This window comes from Octopus bimaculoides, chromosome 14 (genome assembly GCF_046866305.1).
Source record: "Octopus bimaculoides isolate indiv1 chromosome 14, ASM4686630v1, whole genome shotgun sequence".
NCBI lineage: Eukaryota > Metazoa > Mollusca > Cephalopoda > Octopoda > Octopodidae > Octopus > Octopus bimaculoides.
The window spans coordinates 53,021,609-53,040,991 of record NC_142941.1 but is presented as its reverse complement, the minus strand read 5'-3'; the positions used below and the strand labels follow the sequence as shown (position 1 = coordinate 53,040,991).

General features: G+C 38.4%; 1 protein-coding gene across 1 annotated transcript in view; it reads right to left on the bottom strand.

The window, feature by feature from the left end:
• LOC106867091 (guanine nucleotide-binding protein G(i) subunit alpha-3) overlaps positions 1 to 17,707 on the bottom strand; it is a 17,832-nt gene extending 125 nt beyond the window's left edge. The window contains exons 1-7 of the mRNA XM_089362941.1: positions 17,560 to 17,707; positions 15,016 to 15,200; positions 11,659 to 11,924; positions 3,435 to 3,563; positions 2,343 to 2,472; positions 1,708 to 1,861; positions 1 to 809 (exon numbers count right to left, since the gene is read on the bottom strand). The exon at positions 1 to 809 is cut by the window's left edge and continues 125 nt beyond it. Coding sequence (XP_089219067.1) covers positions 625 to 809; positions 1,708 to 1,861; positions 2,343 to 2,472; positions 3,435 to 3,563; positions 11,659 to 11,924; positions 15,016 to 15,200; positions 17,560 to 17,677 — 1,167 coding nt within the window. The 5' untranslated portion in view covers positions 17,678 to 17,707 and the 3' untranslated portion in view covers positions 1 to 624. The remainder of the gene's footprint in view (positions 810 to 1,707; positions 1,862 to 2,342; positions 2,473 to 3,434; positions 3,564 to 11,658; positions 11,925 to 15,015; positions 15,201 to 17,559) is intronic.
• Positions 17,708 to 19,383: the final 1,676 nt, after the last annotated feature.

Below are 19,383 nucleotides of genomic sequence, written 5' to 3'. Positions count from 1 at the left end.
AGGTTGATAGTAGTGGCGACAGTGGTGGGTCGTGGTGGGGTGGTGGTGGTGGTGGTGGCGGTAGCAGTCATAGTCGTAGTAGTTGTAGGGAGGGTGATGGTGGTAGTGGTGGTGGTAGTAGTAGTAGCAGTTGTTGTTGTTGTTGTTGTTGTGGTGGTGGTGGTGGTAACTAGTATTTTTAGTGTCTTGTAGTAGTACTCTTATCAGTAGTATGAGTCTTGTATTTGTTGCTGTTGTCGTTGTTGGTGGCGTTCATGTAGCAGTTGTAGTAGTAGTAGTAGGAGGAGGAGGAGGAGGAGCAGCTGAGATGGCCATGTTGAAGGTGGTAGTAATAGTGGTAGTGGTAGTAGTAAGAGAGAGTTAGTAGAGGTGGTATTCGTGGGGGTGGGATGGGGGTGGGTTTGCTTGTGATGGGTGTTGTCGTGGTGGTTGTGTTGTTGTTGGTGGTGGTGGTAGTAGTGGTGTTGGTGGTAGTGTTGGCGGTGGCAGTTGGTGATGGTGTCGGTGGTGGTGGTGAGAGTAGTGAAGGTTGTTACAGGTGATCCAAATAAGCGAGAGAGAGAGAGATAGTGAGAGAGAGAGAGATTGAGAGAGAGAGAGAGAGTGATTTAGTTTGAGAATTCTTTAGTAAGTGCCACACTTTCGAATGTTGAATTCAACTATCATTTCGAGCATATTTTCCAGGACATTCCTCATCTTTGTCTCATCGACAGCACAGGATATATGAGTGTAGATGTTCTTCTTGTTGGGTTTCTTCTCCAGAAACTGGTCCTTGATGTACTCCTGGCACTGTTCAGGGCAGTTGTCTCCTGCAAATCAAAGAGGAAAACAGGAAAAAGTCACAATCAGCTCAGATCTTAGCTTCTCCACTTCAAGATATTGTAAGCTTGTGTGTGTGTGTGTGTGTGAGAGAGAGAGAGAGAGAGAGAGAGAGAGAGAGAGAGAGAGAGAGAGAGAGAGAGAGAGACAGTGAGAGAAGGGGAGAGAGAGTGTGTGTGTATGTGTATGTATCTATGTGTGCATGTGTGAGAGAGAGAGAGAGAGAAATAGAGAGAGGGGTGAGACAATGAGAGAAGGGGGAGAGAGTGTGTGTGTGTGTGTGTGTGTGTGTGTCCATGTGTGTGTGTGAGAGAGAGAAATAGAGAGGTGTTTCTGCTTCATAAAGCATCATAAGCACAGCAATTGTCCACCTTAACATTCAGTGGACGAGACAGATGAAAAAAGAGAGAAAGCATTTATATATAAACAATAAGGCAAATCTATAATAAAATTAGATAATTATAAGAATGGGTGATAGTAGTTCAATATATGCTACATATGTTTCAGTGGCAGACATTTTATCGATTGTATATGCATTACATCACAGGAGACATCTGTCACTTCTTCAGGTAATAGAATGCTGAGGTAACAGAAATCGATTGCGCTTACATTTATACCAGCACAATCTATTAGAAATGGAGCTGTGAAATACCTTCTACTGTTTCAAAATCGTTCCAAATTTTGTAATCAATGAGTGGAATATAATTAATTAATTATTTCACTATTACTTAATTTATGCACCCTCAGAGTGTTCTCCTAGTCAGTAACATACTGGAAGTTACCAGGCTAATGAACATGAATGAAGTGGTCTTAACTGACTAGACAGATAAATGAATAAATACCCCATGAAATATAATTGTAAGATAAAGCGCGTCAAAATGTAAATACCTGTATAGTCAGGAAAATTTTTAGACATCTTCGTGAATTTTAATTTTCTGATGAAAAGATCTTCTTTATTTAGAAAAAGTATGAAGTTCATATTTTCCAGAAACCGATTTTGGACTACATCACTGAATGCTTGCAAACTGTCCTGCATGCTGTTCTGTAAATAACAGAATATAAGAATGGAAGAGAATAGAAAAAAGAAACAAAGCAAAACAAAGCAAAGCAAAACAAAACGGAAAACGTATGGAATCGCGATGTTTGATTCGTGTCATGACATCACTAACCAAATTCTAAAAAGACTTTTGGCACTCAACCCTGATCAAGCAGACTTATGATTACAGGCTTTCCAATCATGACAATCTCGCCTTTTTTACACGAGCACTCATATAACTATGTGGCTCAATATCCTTAAGAGACAATGTGTGTCTTCAGACATCTTTCGTGGGCAACACCAGACTGATGGGTCGTTACTTCAAGGAAATAAACACAGCAGATGAGGACAAATATCCGTCAAATGTAAATAATGTAAATAAAGAAATCTTAAATTGATACAAAAAAGTTTCTAAAAAGAAAAAGAAAAACGAAAGTAATCCCAGTATAAACAATTAGAAAATATGAGGACTGAAAGAATGGCTCACCATAGCAGGCTCTTCTTCAAGAATTTCATCAAATGCACTGAGAGCTGCAAAGAATATGACGGCACTGACACCTTCAAAGAAAGGGATCCACTTCTTACGCTGACTTTTTTGCCCAGCGACATCGATAAACCTAAAAGGGATTCAAAGAAAAAAAGGAAATTAAAGGAAATTAAAAACAAAAAAGGTTATACATAAGGCAAAAGAAAACAAAAACAAAAATGTTTATAACATATTTAGTTACATCATCTTACGCGCATTTTATTTACAATTAATAAATATCTGTTATATAAGGAACATTTTCATAAATCGATTGCATTGTCAAATCTTCAGAGACTGCGTAATTTTCATTAGTAATCTTTAAGTATTCACACCAGACAGTCGACAGCGTTGTATTGACTACTACAACGTAATACTGTGCTGGACGTGCAGTAACCAATTACATTACAGTGCACTGTATTCCAAATTGACGTCTGTGGAAGGATGGTAAATATTCTTTGTCATACCAGTTGTAGTTTAGAGTAAAATACATAAAAAAAGCAAACATATCATAGGTTTCGAAATATCTATGATGCTGCTTACGTCTTGTTTTCCTCATAACTCACACAAGGCTATAACTGTTTTTATATTCAGCATTCGGACGGGTTACACACCCACACACCCACACACACATATATGAGAAGAGAGAGGGAGGAGATGTAGTGCCGTTGATTATTGAATATCTCTTATATAACGACCAGGAAAATATTACAAGAAGCCACCCTATTATCCAAATACAAACACAGGCAGACTGACATGTATCGCATATTAATTTAAAAGTCTGAGATCAATCAGAGATTATCTAAACCATTAGCAAATAAAATCTCTATCTACGAGTGTTTAAAATCACTCGGGCAAGGGAGATAACTACAAGGAGATCGATTGTTCGACTTTTGACATTATTGGCGCAGGCGTGAATGGGTGGTAAGAAGTTTGTTTCTTAATCACGAAGTTCCGTGTTCAGTCCCATTACGTGACACTTCGGTAAAAAAAAAAAGAAAAACTTTCTTCTATAGCCTGGGTTGGATTGGAATCAGGAAGGACAACATCACTCACCGGTAGGATAAATTGTTTATCGTGAATACAGACTCTTGAACACCGATTGTAGTTTTCCGAATGTGAAGAATATCAGCCAAAGTCGGCATGTAGTTCTGTTGCATGATACGTTCAATGTTCGAGAGGAAGCTGGAAGTGTAAAGAGAAAGCAAAAGAGAATAAGTAAAAGAATAAGTAAAAGACGACAACGATTCCACCACCACCACAACCACAATCATCATCATCTGTATATCCCTGCATGCGACGTTTCTCAATGTCATCTTCCTCTTCCTTCCCTCTACCACCTCTCCTTCCACCCCCCTCTCCACCACCACCACCACCTGGTACTTAATTTATCGGCCCCGAAAGAATAAAAGGCCAAGTCGATCTTAGCGGAATTTGAACTCAAACGTAACGGCAGTCGAAATACCGATAAGTATTTCGTCCGGCGTGCTAACGATGCGGCCAGCTCGCCGCCTTAGAAGCATTAATAATAATAATAATAATAATAATAATAATAATTACTATTTAAGGTGACGACCTGGCAGAATCGTTAGCACGCTGAACAAAATTGCTTAATGGCATTTCATGTCTTTTTATTCTGAGACCGCAAGTGGCATTTCATCTGTTTTTTTTATTCTGAGACTTTACTTTTCATCTTTTCGGGGTCGATAAAATAAGTACCAGTCGAGCACTGGGGTCGATTTTATCGACTTACCCCTCTCATTAAAATTTCAGGCCTTATGTCTATAACAAACGACTATTAAGTGCTTCTAATTTGATTGAATTCTCTTTCTAGAACAATTTCTGTTACATTTAACACCCAACTAAATTTAGATTAGTGCTCGGTTGTTCCTTACTGTTAATACGTGCAAGGGTTTCATTATTTTAGCATCTTGTTATAGAAAATCATATCAAAGAGTCATTAGCCTATAACATTTCTATTAACTAAATCCTGTTCAAATTACTATAAAGCATTTACCCCGGTTTCTTAACCGTCTGTACCGTTTAGTTACGCCCTTCGTTTCAGCAAATGATATGATTGCGCTCTTCAGTAGAATTAATTGCTAGATTTAATGATGAAAACAACTAGAAACATACGACATTGTGGGAATAAGTTTGTAATTTATGACAGGAGACAGAACGGTCGCCGTCGCAAAGAATGGCTGCCTTTTGAAACGTTTGTATAGGACACATATGTCTCTCGAGTTATCAACGAACGGCTACATTACAGTACAATAGTAATTAAACTGAAGGACATCTCAGCATCTGTGCGCGGAAACAAATTTGATTAGATAGAAAAATCGTTGCCAAGTAAATTAAATCCAGTGACAACAAGTATGCAAGACGACTTCTTCTGCGATGGCGGTTCATAATATCTCTTTATCGCTCTCTAACTCTCTCTCTCTGTCTCTAACTCTTCCTCTCGATAGTGAATCATAGTATCTCTCTTTACATCTCACTAACTCTCTCTCTCTCGATGTTTCACTCCCTCTCTTGTGTTGTAGGTTTAACAGTGCTATCACATTTACTTATTAAAGATACACAAGCACACAAGATACATTGTTAAACAATATTGAAGTAGTGCCTCTACAAATTAAGTAATTAATATCGTTTTCTCCCCCACTAAAGCCTCTGGTTTTTACTTGACCTATTCAGAAGAGCGACTCTCATAGCTCCTTTATAAGGATTCTGACATTGGTAAGATGGATGAGATTGGTAAGATCCTCGGGCTGAAAACTTGGTTCGAATCCTTACAAAGATTCGAATAGACAACAAAGTTCTCCATGAATCAGGTGCTATGATACCTGGTGATCGGTTAAATCTATGACTCCCCCACCGAAAAAAAAAAACCCTAGAAAAGTCCCTTAATCTGAATTCTATAGCTTCCGTATACCAAATTTCATTCATAATGTCAAAATGCTCGCCGAAACTTTATCTAAATCAGGAATGGGCAACCGTTTTCGAGAAGCGGGCCGCACTACTAAAATAATTCAAGGCGATTTTTCCTTGGGCGTGCCATTCAGAAAGTCTCGCTCGCGGGCCACAGGTTGCTCATGACTGCTTTAAATGATAGGCTTTGTGACATTGAGAGACAAAGAAAAAAATAAACCATTTTTGGTGGTGGTTGTGGTGGGGGGCGGGGCGAAGAAGTGACTAAGTGACTTTACCATTCTGACATTTGTAGCATCGACAACATTGGTGGAGTTGTTAGTCTTTCATCAAAAGATCTAATATCCGAGAACCTGTCTCTAAACCCCCGAACATTTTTCGAGCTAGAGATGGCCACAAACGGAAAAACTATTGAACGGAGTCGACAAGTTGAAGTAACAGCGAATGTATAAAAGGTGGATTTGGCTTAGTGGAAAACGAAACATTTTCAAAGTGAAACTCTCATGCGAAGTGCTCTTGCATTGAATTTATATAAAATTGGTTTATGACATGTGTATAAGCGGCCTTTTTGTTGCTTTTTGACTTTAAAGTGTATCCAGTAGTGGGGCTGTGGGTCGGGAGTTCGGGAGTTTTGAGGCGTGCGGAGCCACTTCTTAATCACTGTTGTTACCAGATATATTCTAACTGGGACTAGTAGCGCCTGTTAAGGTCTCAGCTATGGGTTAACTAACAAATTAGGGCTTTCCTGCCTATGCATGTGAAGACTGGGATTTGTGGACTTTGCGGAAGAAACCTTCATAGTTCAACAGAAAGGAAAATGGCTGCAGCAACGCATTGTGGAGTGCAGAGAGGAAGATGGGGCAGGCAAGACATGTTGGTCATCCACTGCATCCGATTCCATCTCCAGTCGTCTTGATCTTGGATTGAAGATGGTCACGGATGAGAGAATGAGGTTGACGGGGCTCGACTCTACTTTAAACAATGTCACTGTGCAAGTCTTCAGTCTCCTTAAGATGACTCGATGCTCCGACGGACAAACGTGATTACAAAATGAAAGTGGAAATATCGACAGCATTCGCCAGTGTACAGGCAGGGTCCACACTGACGTATCGAATAAACAAGGCAGGGTCCACTCTGACGTCTCGGATAAACACCCCACACTCCGCCTTTTTCTTTTTTTCAAATATTTCTTCGCGTTTTCAAAAACGGAAATTACGATTTTGCTAAAAATGGCGCCTTTTATAAAATGTTTTCATTTTCCTTTACCTTTCAACCTTCTTGATTTTTAAATTTCTTTGAATTATATTAATCGTCATTAATAAGGTGCAGCGCTAACAGAACCGTCACCATACCGGACAAAGTGCATAGTGGGATTTCATGCGTCTTTACGCTCTGAGCTCAAATTCCAACGAATTAACTTTTGTCTTTCATCCTTGCGGGGTCAATGAAATAATTACCAGTCAAGTACTGAGGCTGATGTAATCGTCTTCCCCCACCCCTCAAAAAAAAGTTGAAACCACTATGAAAGCAGCGAGTTGGTAGAACCGTTAGCATGCCGGATAAATTACTTAGAAGCATTTCTTTGCGTTCACAGTTCAAATTCCGCCGAAGTCAACTTAGCCTTTCATCTTTTCGGAGTCGATAAAATAAGTAGCAGTCAAGTACTGGGATCGATGTAATCGATTAAACCCCCTCCCCTAAAAAAGTTGCAGGTCTTGGATAGAGACGCAAGCTGGCAGAATCGTCAGCGCGTCGGACAAAATGCTTAATGGTATTTCTTTCTACGTTGTACGTTCTGAGTTCAAATTCTACCTAGTTCAATCTCGCCTTTCAGCTTTTCGGCATCGATAAAATAAGTACCAGTTGTATATATATATATGTGTGTGTGTGTGTGTGTGTGTGTGTGTGTCTGTGTTTGTCCCTCCACCATCGCTTGACAACCGATGCTGGTGTGTTTACGTCCCCGTAACTTAGCGGTTCGGCATAAGTAACCGATAGAATAAGTACTAAGGCTTACAAAGAATAAGTCCTGGGTCGATTTGCTCGACTAAAGATGGTGCTCCAGCATGGCCGCAGTCAAATGACTGAAACAAATAAAAGAATCTATCAATACACAGTCTCTCTCTCTCTCTCTCTCTCTCTCTCAGTCTCTCTTATTTGTATATCTCTCTCCATATATTGCTCATTCTCCCTCCCTCTCTTCCTCTCTCTATATGTGCCTCTACATCGTTCTCTCTCTACATCAACCTTCATATTGCCCCATCTCTCTTTACTCCCTCTCTCTCTCTTTCTTAATGTATATCTCTCTGTCCATGTCTCTCTCTCTCTGTTCATGTCTCTCTCTCTGTCCATGTGTCTCTCTCTTCGTCTATATCACTCCCTGTTTTTCTCTTGTGTACATCTCCTCCTCCTCCCTCTCTAACTATTTCTGCGATCGACCGTCTCTCTCATTCTCTCCCACTGTCTCTCTTAACGTCTCCCTGTTCTCTCTACCACTCTTTCTATTCGTATTTCTTTCTCCTTCTCTCTCTTTCTCTCTCTCTCTCTCTCTATCAAACAATCTACCTACCTACCTACCTATCTATTTATCTGCCTATAACCACTTCTACCTGTTTGCCTACCTGCATATCTAATTACACACCTATCCATCCATCTATCTGTCTGTCTGTCTGTCTGGCTGGCTGTCTGTCTGTCTGGCTGGCTGTCTGTCTGTCTGGTCCCTCTGTTCCACCCTTAACTCTACAACAACGACGATGATGACGACGACGACGACCGCCACCTCCACCACCGCCACCACCACTACCTCCACTACCAACAACAACAACAACGAAAACAACAGCGACACAATACACCGCCACCTCCACCACCGCCACCGCCACCGCCGCCACCTTACCGTATCACACCCAGAGTGTCTCTGACGTCACAATGACATCAGAGCAGAACAGCAATTGACATCTAATTCCATTTTCTGAATGGGAAACTGCAAGGTCGATAAGATGGTGGGTGCGCGGTGAAGGTGGTGGTTGGATAGTGACGACGACGTAGAAGGTGCGCGATAACGTATGTGTGTGTGTGTGTGTGTGTGTGTGTGTGTGTGTGTGTGTGTGCGTGTGTGTTGGTGGCGGTGGTGGTGGAGGCAGTAGTAGTAGTAGTAGTAGCGGTGGTGATGATGTTTACAGTTGCAATTGTAGTAATTATTCTATAGTTGTAGACGTTCGTAATGAGTGCGTCTGTCCGTGATGTGAAGCGCGGAGGAAGGTGTGTGTGTGTGTGTGTGTGTGTGTGTGTGTGTGTGTGTGAACAGTTGTGGGCTTGTGTGTGTGTTTATGTTTATGCATACGTTATTACATGCACACACACACACAAACACACACACATATGTGCATACATACATATATACATACATGCATACACACTCACGGCGCACATACACACGTACCACATATCGTTGCATTGGATATTCTTGTGTATTGCAAGGAATTATACATACACACACACACATACATCATACATACATACGTACATACATACGTACATACATACGTACATACATACATACAACGTATGTATAGATACATGCCAACACATTTTCTGACGTTTGCTTTGTGTGTGTGTGTGTGAGTGTATGTGTGCGTGCATGTTCGTTTTTTGTGCACCTGTTTGTACCTGTCTGTTGGTAAACGCGTTTGAATGCGTATATGCACGTTTGTGTATAAACCTGTTTGTTTGTCTATCTGTATGCCATGTGATGAAATGTAATGTAATGTATACATACGTGTATGTATGTATGTATGTATGTATGCATGTATGTATGTATGTGGATGTGTGCATGTATGTATGTGTGTATGTATGTATGTAATTATGTATGTATGTATGTATGTGTGTGCATGTATATACGTAGTATGCATGTGTGTATGTGTATACGTGCATGTTTGTATGTATGTATGTTCCCTTCTATTTTTGATTACATGAAATCTTTCTGTAAGAAAGGAACTGGTTTCAAACAAAGATACAAAGCTTCACCAACTAAGAAGAAGGAGATAAAAATAATGTAACTTGAGGAAAGTCTCGCATATTTTTACTGTTCCGCTTACAGGTTGTATTTCTAATGTGTGCCTTGTTACACGGGTTGATTTCTTTTTCTGAAAACTCTAGCTTTTCCAGCTGGTGACATTTAGGCACAAAATCATGAACATCATTCATTGGTATGAATCTGAATTTATAATCTGGGGATACAAGCTGAAGGGGACGAAGAGGGAAAGGGGAGGAATGGGAGGAAGGAACGTTCAACATTCCAGAGAGGGGGGATTTGAGAGAGGACGGGAGGAAGGGGTTTGAGGGAGGAAGGGGAGGAAGGAATTCCAACATTCCGGAGGGGGGAACTTGAGGGGGGAAGGGGAGGAAGGAATTCCAACATTCCGGAGAGGGGGATTCGAGGGGGAAGGGGAGGAAGGGGAGGAAAGGATGTTCAACATTCCAGAGAGGGGGATTTGAGGAGGAAGGGGGAGGAAGGGGACAAGGGGAGGAAGGGGACAAGGGGAGGAAGGGGAGGAAGGAATGTTCAACATTCCAGAGAGGGGGATTTGAGGGGGGAGAGGGGAGGAAGAGGAGGAAGTAATGTTCAACATTCCAGAGAGGGGCAATTTGAGAGGGGAAGTTGAGGAAGGAATGTTCAACATTCCAGAGAGGGGCAATTTGAGAGGGGAAGTTGAGGAAGGAATGTTCAACATTCCATAGAGGGCGATATGAGGAGGATATGAGTTAAAGAGAAACTATGGTAGGAACTCTTCCCTTTCTGTAAGCAAACACCCTGATGCACACATTATAAACAAAAATATGAACAAAATAAGTATTCCTCTGATCTCATCATATATATATATATATAAGCATATATATAAATATATATAAATGTATATGTGTATATATGTGTGTATGTATATTTGGATATTGTTTTGTTGTTTTATCAGTTTCAGCTCAAAGCTGTCGCTATGCCGTTATGCCACAAGTATATATATATATATATATATATATATATATATATATATATATATATATATATATATATATGTGTGTGTGTGTGTGTGTGTAAGTATACAAATGTATGTGGATGTGCGTGTGTGTGTATGTGAGGTGTAGTGTGTGTATGTGCGTGTGAGCGGGAGTGTTTGTTTCCGTGTTACTACCAAGAGGTGGGCGGTAGCAAGACAGAACAAAATGCCGAAGTAGAATACAAATAATAAATATACTGATTATAGGAATGTATTGAGTTCACACAAAGAAGCTAGTTATTGTCGGCAAGCCCATAGCTTCAGGCTTCTAGTGGTGGTAGTGGTGGTGGTGGTGGTGGAAGCAGGAAACAAAAATAATTTTATAAAGAGAAGAAATGATCAATTTATGGTTTAAACCAGAGATTGGAATATTGAATTCTTTGAGATTTATTGGTTTAAGCACAGCATTATTCATGCTGATGGAAGTGGCATCACGTTGTGATGTTGGAAGCACATGCTCTCACATAAAATTGTGTGTGTGTGTGTGTGTGTGTGTGTATCATCGATATACATATATATATATGAAGTATGTATGCTAGCAAAAATAATAACATAGTAATAATAATAATAATAATAATAATAATAATAATGATAATAATAATATTAATTCTTTCTACTAAAGGCACAAGACCTGAAAATTTGGAGGAGAGGACTAGTCGATCACATCGACCCCAGTGTTTCACTGGTACTTAATTTATTGACCCGGAAAGGATGAACGCTAAGGCTATATATATATATATATATATATATATATATATATATATATATATATATGTTCTTTTCTATGAAAAAGAATGGTGCAATCAAGACAATTGGAAGCGCATTGTGATCAGCGGTGTATAACATCATCTGATGGTCTTGTTGATACTGCGTGATATATATATTATATATTTTGTGTGTCATCTCATTTTTGTTTTCATAGTAGAAGACGTTACATGCGACTGGACACTCCACACACACAAGTAAAAAGACTAACGCTCTTGAGTCAAATGTCTTTTCCATCGTTATGATTTGGAACCGGGCACTCTGCTATTTCTACCATTGAAAGGGAAAAAGAGAGAGGGAGCGAGAGGGAGAGAAAAGAGAGTGAGGGACAGAGAGAGGAAGAGAAGAGATAGGGAGGGAGAGAGGGAAGAGACAGGGAGGGAGAGATAAGAGAGGGGGAGAAGGAAGACAGAGAGAAAGGGGAAGGGAGGGAGGGAGAGAGATAGATAGATAGATAGATAGATAGATAGATAGATAGATAGATAGATAGATAGATAGAGAGAGAGAGAGAGAAAGAAGTGTTATTTCGTTGAACTTACTATTCTTCAGAATAGGGCAGGAATATTTCATTGTCGGGGTCGTTGAGATTCTTGTAACATTCTTGAACGCCCGAGTCTTGCCAAACCTGCAGGATTAAGGAAATGTCTGGTTTCTCGTAATGACAGTAAAAGTTCGAGAGACGTCGTGGCCGAGCGGGGAATAAGTTTGTATTGTTGTGGTCAAAGTGAGTGTCATCTTCCTCAACTGTATGAAGTAACAAGGCCCTTATTCGTGGATATTTCTTCTCAAACTCACTCACCGTTTCCTGGAAAGAAAAAAAAAGATAAAATATGAAAGATGGACAGAAACAGAAAGAAAGAAAAATAAAACGAAAAAAAGCAAATATTTATATTGAAAAAAAAAAGTCGTCTAAAACTGAAATAAACTTTTAAAAAAGGAACTGGAGAAAAAACAATGAAAAAAAAATAAGGCATCGGAGGGGTGATGCATACCTTGCGCGCGGATAAGTTTTTTCTCAAATTATAGTATGGCTTACAATGCGTTGCTGACTCATGCTTTTTAATTGAACTGAATTAAGCTTTATAAGTGTTTGACTAAAATAAGATTAGAAGACTAAATAGATGACAGCTAAAAGTAGACTTGATCGTCTCCCCAATTCATTTGGTCGTCTCGAGGTTGTAGTAAAAGACACATGCTCAAGGTACCAAGTAATGTCAATTGAACCTGGAACCATATGGTTGGGTAGTAAACTTACCACATAGCCACGTGTTCAAAAACAATTAGAAATACTAGAAGGAACTTTAAAATAAAACAGAAAATGAAACAAAACAATAGGAGAATAAAGAAAAAAATCAGAACACGAAAGAAAAACTGAAAATGAACAACGCTGAAGTAAATTAGAAAAAAATAAACAAAAAAAACAACAACAACAACAAATGAAATAAGGAGAAAAAGAAATTTTTTTCAATATTAAAAGTAAATTTCAAAAAGAAATGAAAAATACAAAAAGGAAGTAAAAAGAAAAGAAAGAAGATTGTAAAAAATTAAAAAAACAAAACAGAAATGTTAAAGAAACAAGACATGAAATAAAAAGAAAAAATTAAACATGAATGTAAATAAAAAAAATAAATAGAAAATGGAAAATGGAAAAAAAACAAAGAACTCAGATATTTAATATACATTAAACAAATATATTTATAAAACTAGAGAAAATATAATAATAATAATAATAATAATAATAATAATAATAATAATAATAATGATAATAATAAAATGTGAAAACAACACAAGCGGAAATTTAAAAGAATCCAAAAGAAAAAACAAAGTAGAACCAACAAAAATAAAGAAAAAGGAAAATCTAAAAAAGAAATATGGAAAAGAAATACAGAAATTATAAAAAAAAAAGAAACACAGAAGTCATTAAAAAACAAAGAAACACAGGAATAATTTTTTTTGAAGAAAGAAAATGAAATGAAGAAAGTAAAAAAAAGATCGGAAATAAAAATGCAACAGAAAATAAAAAGAGAAAAAAGTGAAAGAAATAAGAACAAAAACTGAGAGTTTAAGAAAAGAAATAAATTTAAAAAAACTCAAAAAACTAGTAAGAATTGGCGAAAACAAAATTAAACAACAAGAATCAATAACGTTTTCTACTACAGGCACAAGGCCTGAAATATTTGGGGAGGGGATTAGTCGATTACATCGACCCCTTGGCTCAACTGGTATTTATTTAATCGACCCCGAAAGGATGAAAGGCAAAGTCGACATCGGCGGAATTTAAACACTGAACGTAAAGATGGACGGACGGAATACCTCTAAATATTTTGCCCGGCGTGCTAACGGTTCTGCTAACGGTTCAAAAATGTCTAAGCACAAGCTTTTGAAACTAGTGTGTTATTACTTCAAGAACTATAACGAAGGCGGAAAAGTAGAATCCCGTTTTATGGTCGTTAAATTCCTGACTATATTGGCTTCCCTTAGTTTCTTACCAAACTAATTTTATGTAAGAGCCTTTTGTTGTTGGTCTCAAATTTTTGCACAAAGCCAGCAATTTCGGGGGAGAGCAAAAGTCGAACACATCGACGCTAGTGCTCAATTGGTATTTAACTTATTGACTCCAAAAGGATGTGAATTCGTGTTGGAAAAAATTTTGCGGTAATGACTCTCACACGATACAACAAAATATACAAATGTAAGAGAGACAATCAATTTCTGAAAGTTACTTCGCAAAGAGTTAACCCCCTTGTCGATAGTAATCGTACGTACCCCAGGAAAGGGAGTTTTCTGCTCCCAGAGGCCCCATTACTCATTACTTCTGACGCCACCACCATCAACACCTTTGATTTCGTTGCCTTCCCCTCCACCACCGTCACCACTGTCTTTCACATCGCTTACTCTCACCGTCATCCCTGACCACCACCGCTTGACTGCTGGTGTTTGTTTAACCCTAATCCATATCCTAGTGGTTCGTCAAAAGACACCAATAAAATAATTACCAGGATTAAAAAAAATATGTACTGGGGTCGATTTGTTCAACGCAGCCCTTTAAGGCGGTGCCCCAGCATGACTGCGGTTCAGTGACTGAAACAAGTAAAAGATAAAAGACAAAATCGGTATTTGCAACGTGTAGAGCGAGATCTGAAACAACTACTTGCATATTTATTCTTAACTACGTTCCGAGCAGATTCAAACGCAAATATGCTAGTCGTTTTTGTGTGCGTCACACGAAAACAGAAATAATAATAATAATAATAATAATAGCAAACTTGAAATGCAAAAATAGAAATAATTTTAAAAAAAACTGCAAACAAATGAAAGATAAAAACAGAGTAAAACAGAAAACAACTTCAAGAAGAAAAACAAAACACAAAAAACGGAATATTTAAATGAAATTTGTTTCACGTTGAAAAGATATTGGTAACGATGACATGGTCGAACGTGCAATTAATTATGTCGCAGCGTTTAATATGGCAACGCATTGGTCATGATGATGCTGTTGATTATGATGATGATGATGAGGAGGAGGATATTAGAAGTGGTGGTGATTATTGTCAGGATGATGATGGTGATGGTGGTGGGGATAATGGGGATGATGACAAGGACGGTGATGACATCAGTGATGATGATGACGACGATGATGATGATGATGGCGGTGATGATGATGGCGGTAATAATGATGGCGGTGATGATGATGCTGATGATGCTGATGATGATGACAAGCACGAATATGATGACGGTGATAATGATGGTAATAAGGACAGCGATGCCGACAATATCGATGATGACAACTATGACAAAATACCTGCCTGGCTGTATGCACACCACCTCATTGCTCAGCCCCGCCCCACAAAAATAAAAAATAAATAAAACGAAATGAAAAGAGTTGTTCTACTTACAGTCATCGATGGGTCATTATAGTCTATCTTCATAGACGCCATATGATCTAAGACATGGTGCAGCGCATGCGTGATGTTCTCGTAAATAAATGGTTTGAAATAGTGACGTTCGTTTTCAGGGAAGCCGTCTCCATATCTGATTCTCATCTGTTTGATAAAGGTACTTTTCCCGGAACCGGAAGCACCTACATGACAAAATAGCAGAAAATATTGGTTTCCGATTCACTAACGTGAGGGCAGAGAAGGAGGTGCTGCTCTTTTAAGATAAGGGGCCGGGAGTGGGGTCATAATTCAGAAATTTCGGTGCAATATTATGTATTCTATCTCGGTCGGCGAGCTGACAGAATTGTCAGAGCGTCGTCGGAGGCATATTTAGCGGCAGATCTTCCAACTGTTTACATTCTGAGTTCAAATTCAGTGAAGGTCGCCTTGATTTGAACTCAGAACGTAGAGACCCGTAACTAAATAGTACAACGCATTTTATCCAGCGCTCTACTGATTCTTTCAACGAGGCGACATATTTATACAGTTCTAGCGAAATGTTAATAATACTAATTTGTAACATAGCTCAAAAGAATTCGCTTTTTGAGGACAAAATATTGTCGACTAGATTTCCCCCAGTATTTAACTGGTATTCTATTTTAACCATCGCCGATTGATAAAAGGCAAAGTCGATCTCGGAGTGATTCGAACTAAGAACCTAAAAGTCTGCCATTAAATACAACCAGACATTTTGTCAGACGCTTCAGTGACGTTTTGCCAATCCGACGCCATATTGATACTGTTCTGTGTGTGTGTGTGTGTGTGTGTGTATGTGTGTGTGCGTGTGTGCGTGCGTGTGTATGTGTGTGAGTGTTTGTACGTGAATGTGTAGCCACATTAGTGAAATGTCACTGATACGAGAAGGTCATCCATTTTGTTACTTTGCTCTTCTCATTTCGTGGATTCTGGTTAAAAGTCAAGTGTGTGTGTGTGTGTGTGTGTGCATGTCTGTGCGTGTGTGTGCGTGCATGTGTGCGTGTGTGTGTGTGTGTGAGTGTGCACTTGACTTATATTATGGCAAGCAGTTCAATTACGGAATTGTTAGCCTATTCAATGTCACATCCTTTATAAGGAATCATTCTCAATGCAATAAATACACCGAGTGGTGTTTCTTGCTAATACATACATATATATGTACACTCACTGCAAGAAATACTATTATATATGTATATATATACATACGCATAGACACAAAGAAAAGGTATTCTATACACATACATACACACACACATATAAATGTTGTATTTCGCCTCTTTACCAGTTCATTATTTCTGATTTCTCTCACCACGCACAAGAAAAGAAAACCCAAAATGATGCCGTCTTGTCTACAAAACACTTTATTATTGCATAATATCAATGGTTTTATATTCATTTAACATAAATATCCTTATTTACTAGAATGATGACAAAGAATGCTTTGGCTGAGGAGACACACAAGGTCGAAACACTGATGTTCGTTATTCCAATGAATCGTGTGTTTTATGAACAGATATTTGTCTGAAAGGAGTGATTTTCCAATGATGTGATACAATAGCGATTAGCACATTTACGTTCGAATACGCTGGAACAACTGAAGATGAAATGTGTCAGTCATTCTTTTGATTTTCTATTGTTTATCGTGCACATGACGATTATTATCCGCTTGGAAGATATCAGCAAGCATCAGGAAATTGTTTGTCTGCAGAATTCTTTGAACAATAGTCGTAATTCTTGTTTAGTTTCATTGATCCGGGAGTAGCTTTGACTGCAGAGACACAACAAGGACGAAACATCACAATGTCTCAGGCTCCTCTTGATTTAATGAATCGAGTGTGTTATCGAACACACATTGTCTGAAAAGAGAAGTTCTCCAGGGACGAAATATAACAGCGATTAGCATGTTCATTTCCGGATCCGCCCGAACGTGTGAAGAATGAATATGTATGGCATTATTTTGATTCTCTCTGTTCATTGAAAATGTAGTGATTTATCTTAAAGGATTTATCAACTTTGAACAAAATTCCTCTCCGGAATCTCCATTCTAGAGCAGCATTCTGACAGCTCGCCGATAATATATATAGTAACAAACTGAGGAAAATAAATCCTTCAAAGGGGTATGTTAAACATCCAATTCACCGGTACTTCATTTGGATACCAAATACATATTGGTATAATTCAATTATAAAGATAAATTAGATATAGAGATATACTATTGACAATCCAGTAATTTATTCATATTACAATATTACATTAAATACTATGAATATAATATAACATAGCATGGTATTATATAACATAAATAATTATAAAAACCATTGTTTCGACTTATATTTTTTCTGATATACATAATCACAGTTCCATTATATATAAAGTCACTTTAGGGTCTTGGCTTTAGAAAAAGGCGAAATTTATATAAAGAACTCCCCACCAAATGCCACCTGAGCTGAAGGGTCAGTCGTGCCTGGTTTTGTGTGTCAGAGCCAGGCCCAGCAAAGAATATGTAAAGGTTTCTTTTCCACTCACCTAGCACCAGTAGTTGAATCTCTTTCTGTCTTCTTTCTCGTTCTTCATCGAGCTGGTGATCAATGCTACGACTCCGGGCCAAAGCTGACCGATCGGGTTCTCCGCCGCTACAACTCATTCTGTTTTCAAGTTACCACCACTGAAAGTGAGTCAAGACAAAAAGACAAAAAGTTTACATACAGCAGATTGTCGGCAAAGAATCAAACGATTGCATTTATTAACTAATTAATTAATTAATCCATTCAGTCATTCATTCATTTGTGTGTGCTGAGTGTGGATGTTATATAATACAGTGGCTCCCAAACTTTTTGGGCCGCCCCCTTGACACCTAAGCCACATTCATAGCACCCCACCCCAACAAACATAGACCTCTTTCTGAAGCAAATCCAATGCAACTGTATTTAACAAATAAAACAACCTAATTTTGTTGTTTTTACATCAATCACTACCCCCTTTCGCCTCACTTTTTACATGAATCGCAACCCCATTATCGTCCCACTTTCCTTCAACACCCCCTTGGAACTTTCCCCTCCCCCACCCCGAAAGGGTGGGGGTGGGCAATACCGCCCACTTTGGGAACCACTAATATAATACATAGTAAGTGGTAAACTAAACAGTGCGATAAAGAGATATATTTGCTTGGAAAGAAATTCCTGTTGCATTTTTCACATGATCACTTTAACGGCACTTTTTCAATATTTGTGCTAAAATAAGAATTAATTTATATATTCATATGTTTTTGTTTCTTTGTTCATAGATTACTTTATACTACACTGGTTAAATTCCTATTGACTTTAGCCTTTTAAAATGAATTTAGATCAGAACCATATCAAACACTACATACAATGTGAATTCAGAAAGGGCTCTTCAGTAACGGAAACGGCAACAGATATCCGTTCTGTCTATGAAAATGAAGTTTTAAATGTCTGGACGCGTCGACTATGGTTTGGCCAATTTCATTTTGGAAATTTTTCTGTCACTAAATTCTCTCGATCTGTCATTTTACCGGAGACGGGGTATTTGGATTAACTTGTAAGACGTTCCTGGTAATTTACATCTGTTAATTCTTATTTAGGAATTATTTTACGTGTAGTTAGGCCCCTTTGTTTCTCTCTCGTTCTCTCTCGCTGTCTCTCTCTCCACATATCAGAGAGAGAGAGAGAGAGAGAGAGAGAGAGAAAGAGAGAGAGAGAGAGAGAGAGATATGTATATAGGAAGATAATGAGATAGATATATTGATAAGGAAGATAGAGGGATAGATAAAAATAGAAAAAAACGAACGATAAATTGATGGTTGTCTAGACAGACAGACAGACAGACAGACAGACAGACACGAACACACACATGCATACATACATACATACATACATACAAACAGACAGACTAACAAATTAGGGAAGAGTGAGATGGTTGCATTGATGGATAGCTAGATGGATGGACAGACAGATGCTAGATGACAATGGTCATATCATATCGTGTGTGTATTGATGGACAACGAGATAATTACACATCGCATTAGAGAGCGAGATAGGTTAGCAAGATGCTATAAGGCAAAGCAGGAAGCATATCAATAAAAAACGAGCAAAACCAAAAAGAAATATAGCAATAACCAAAAAAGACATATCTCATTATTAGTTTTGTTGTTTGCCGTTTCATCTTTTCCTCCATATTGTTACTGCTTCAATGAGGCTATATATTTGATGGCAAGCGAAAGACCTTACTCATTCCGCGTTGTCTCTCACTTTCACTTCCTTTCTCTAACATGGTCTCTGTCCTTTTAAATATGCGTGTCTATATTTCTCAGTCTCTTTGATATTCTGTCTA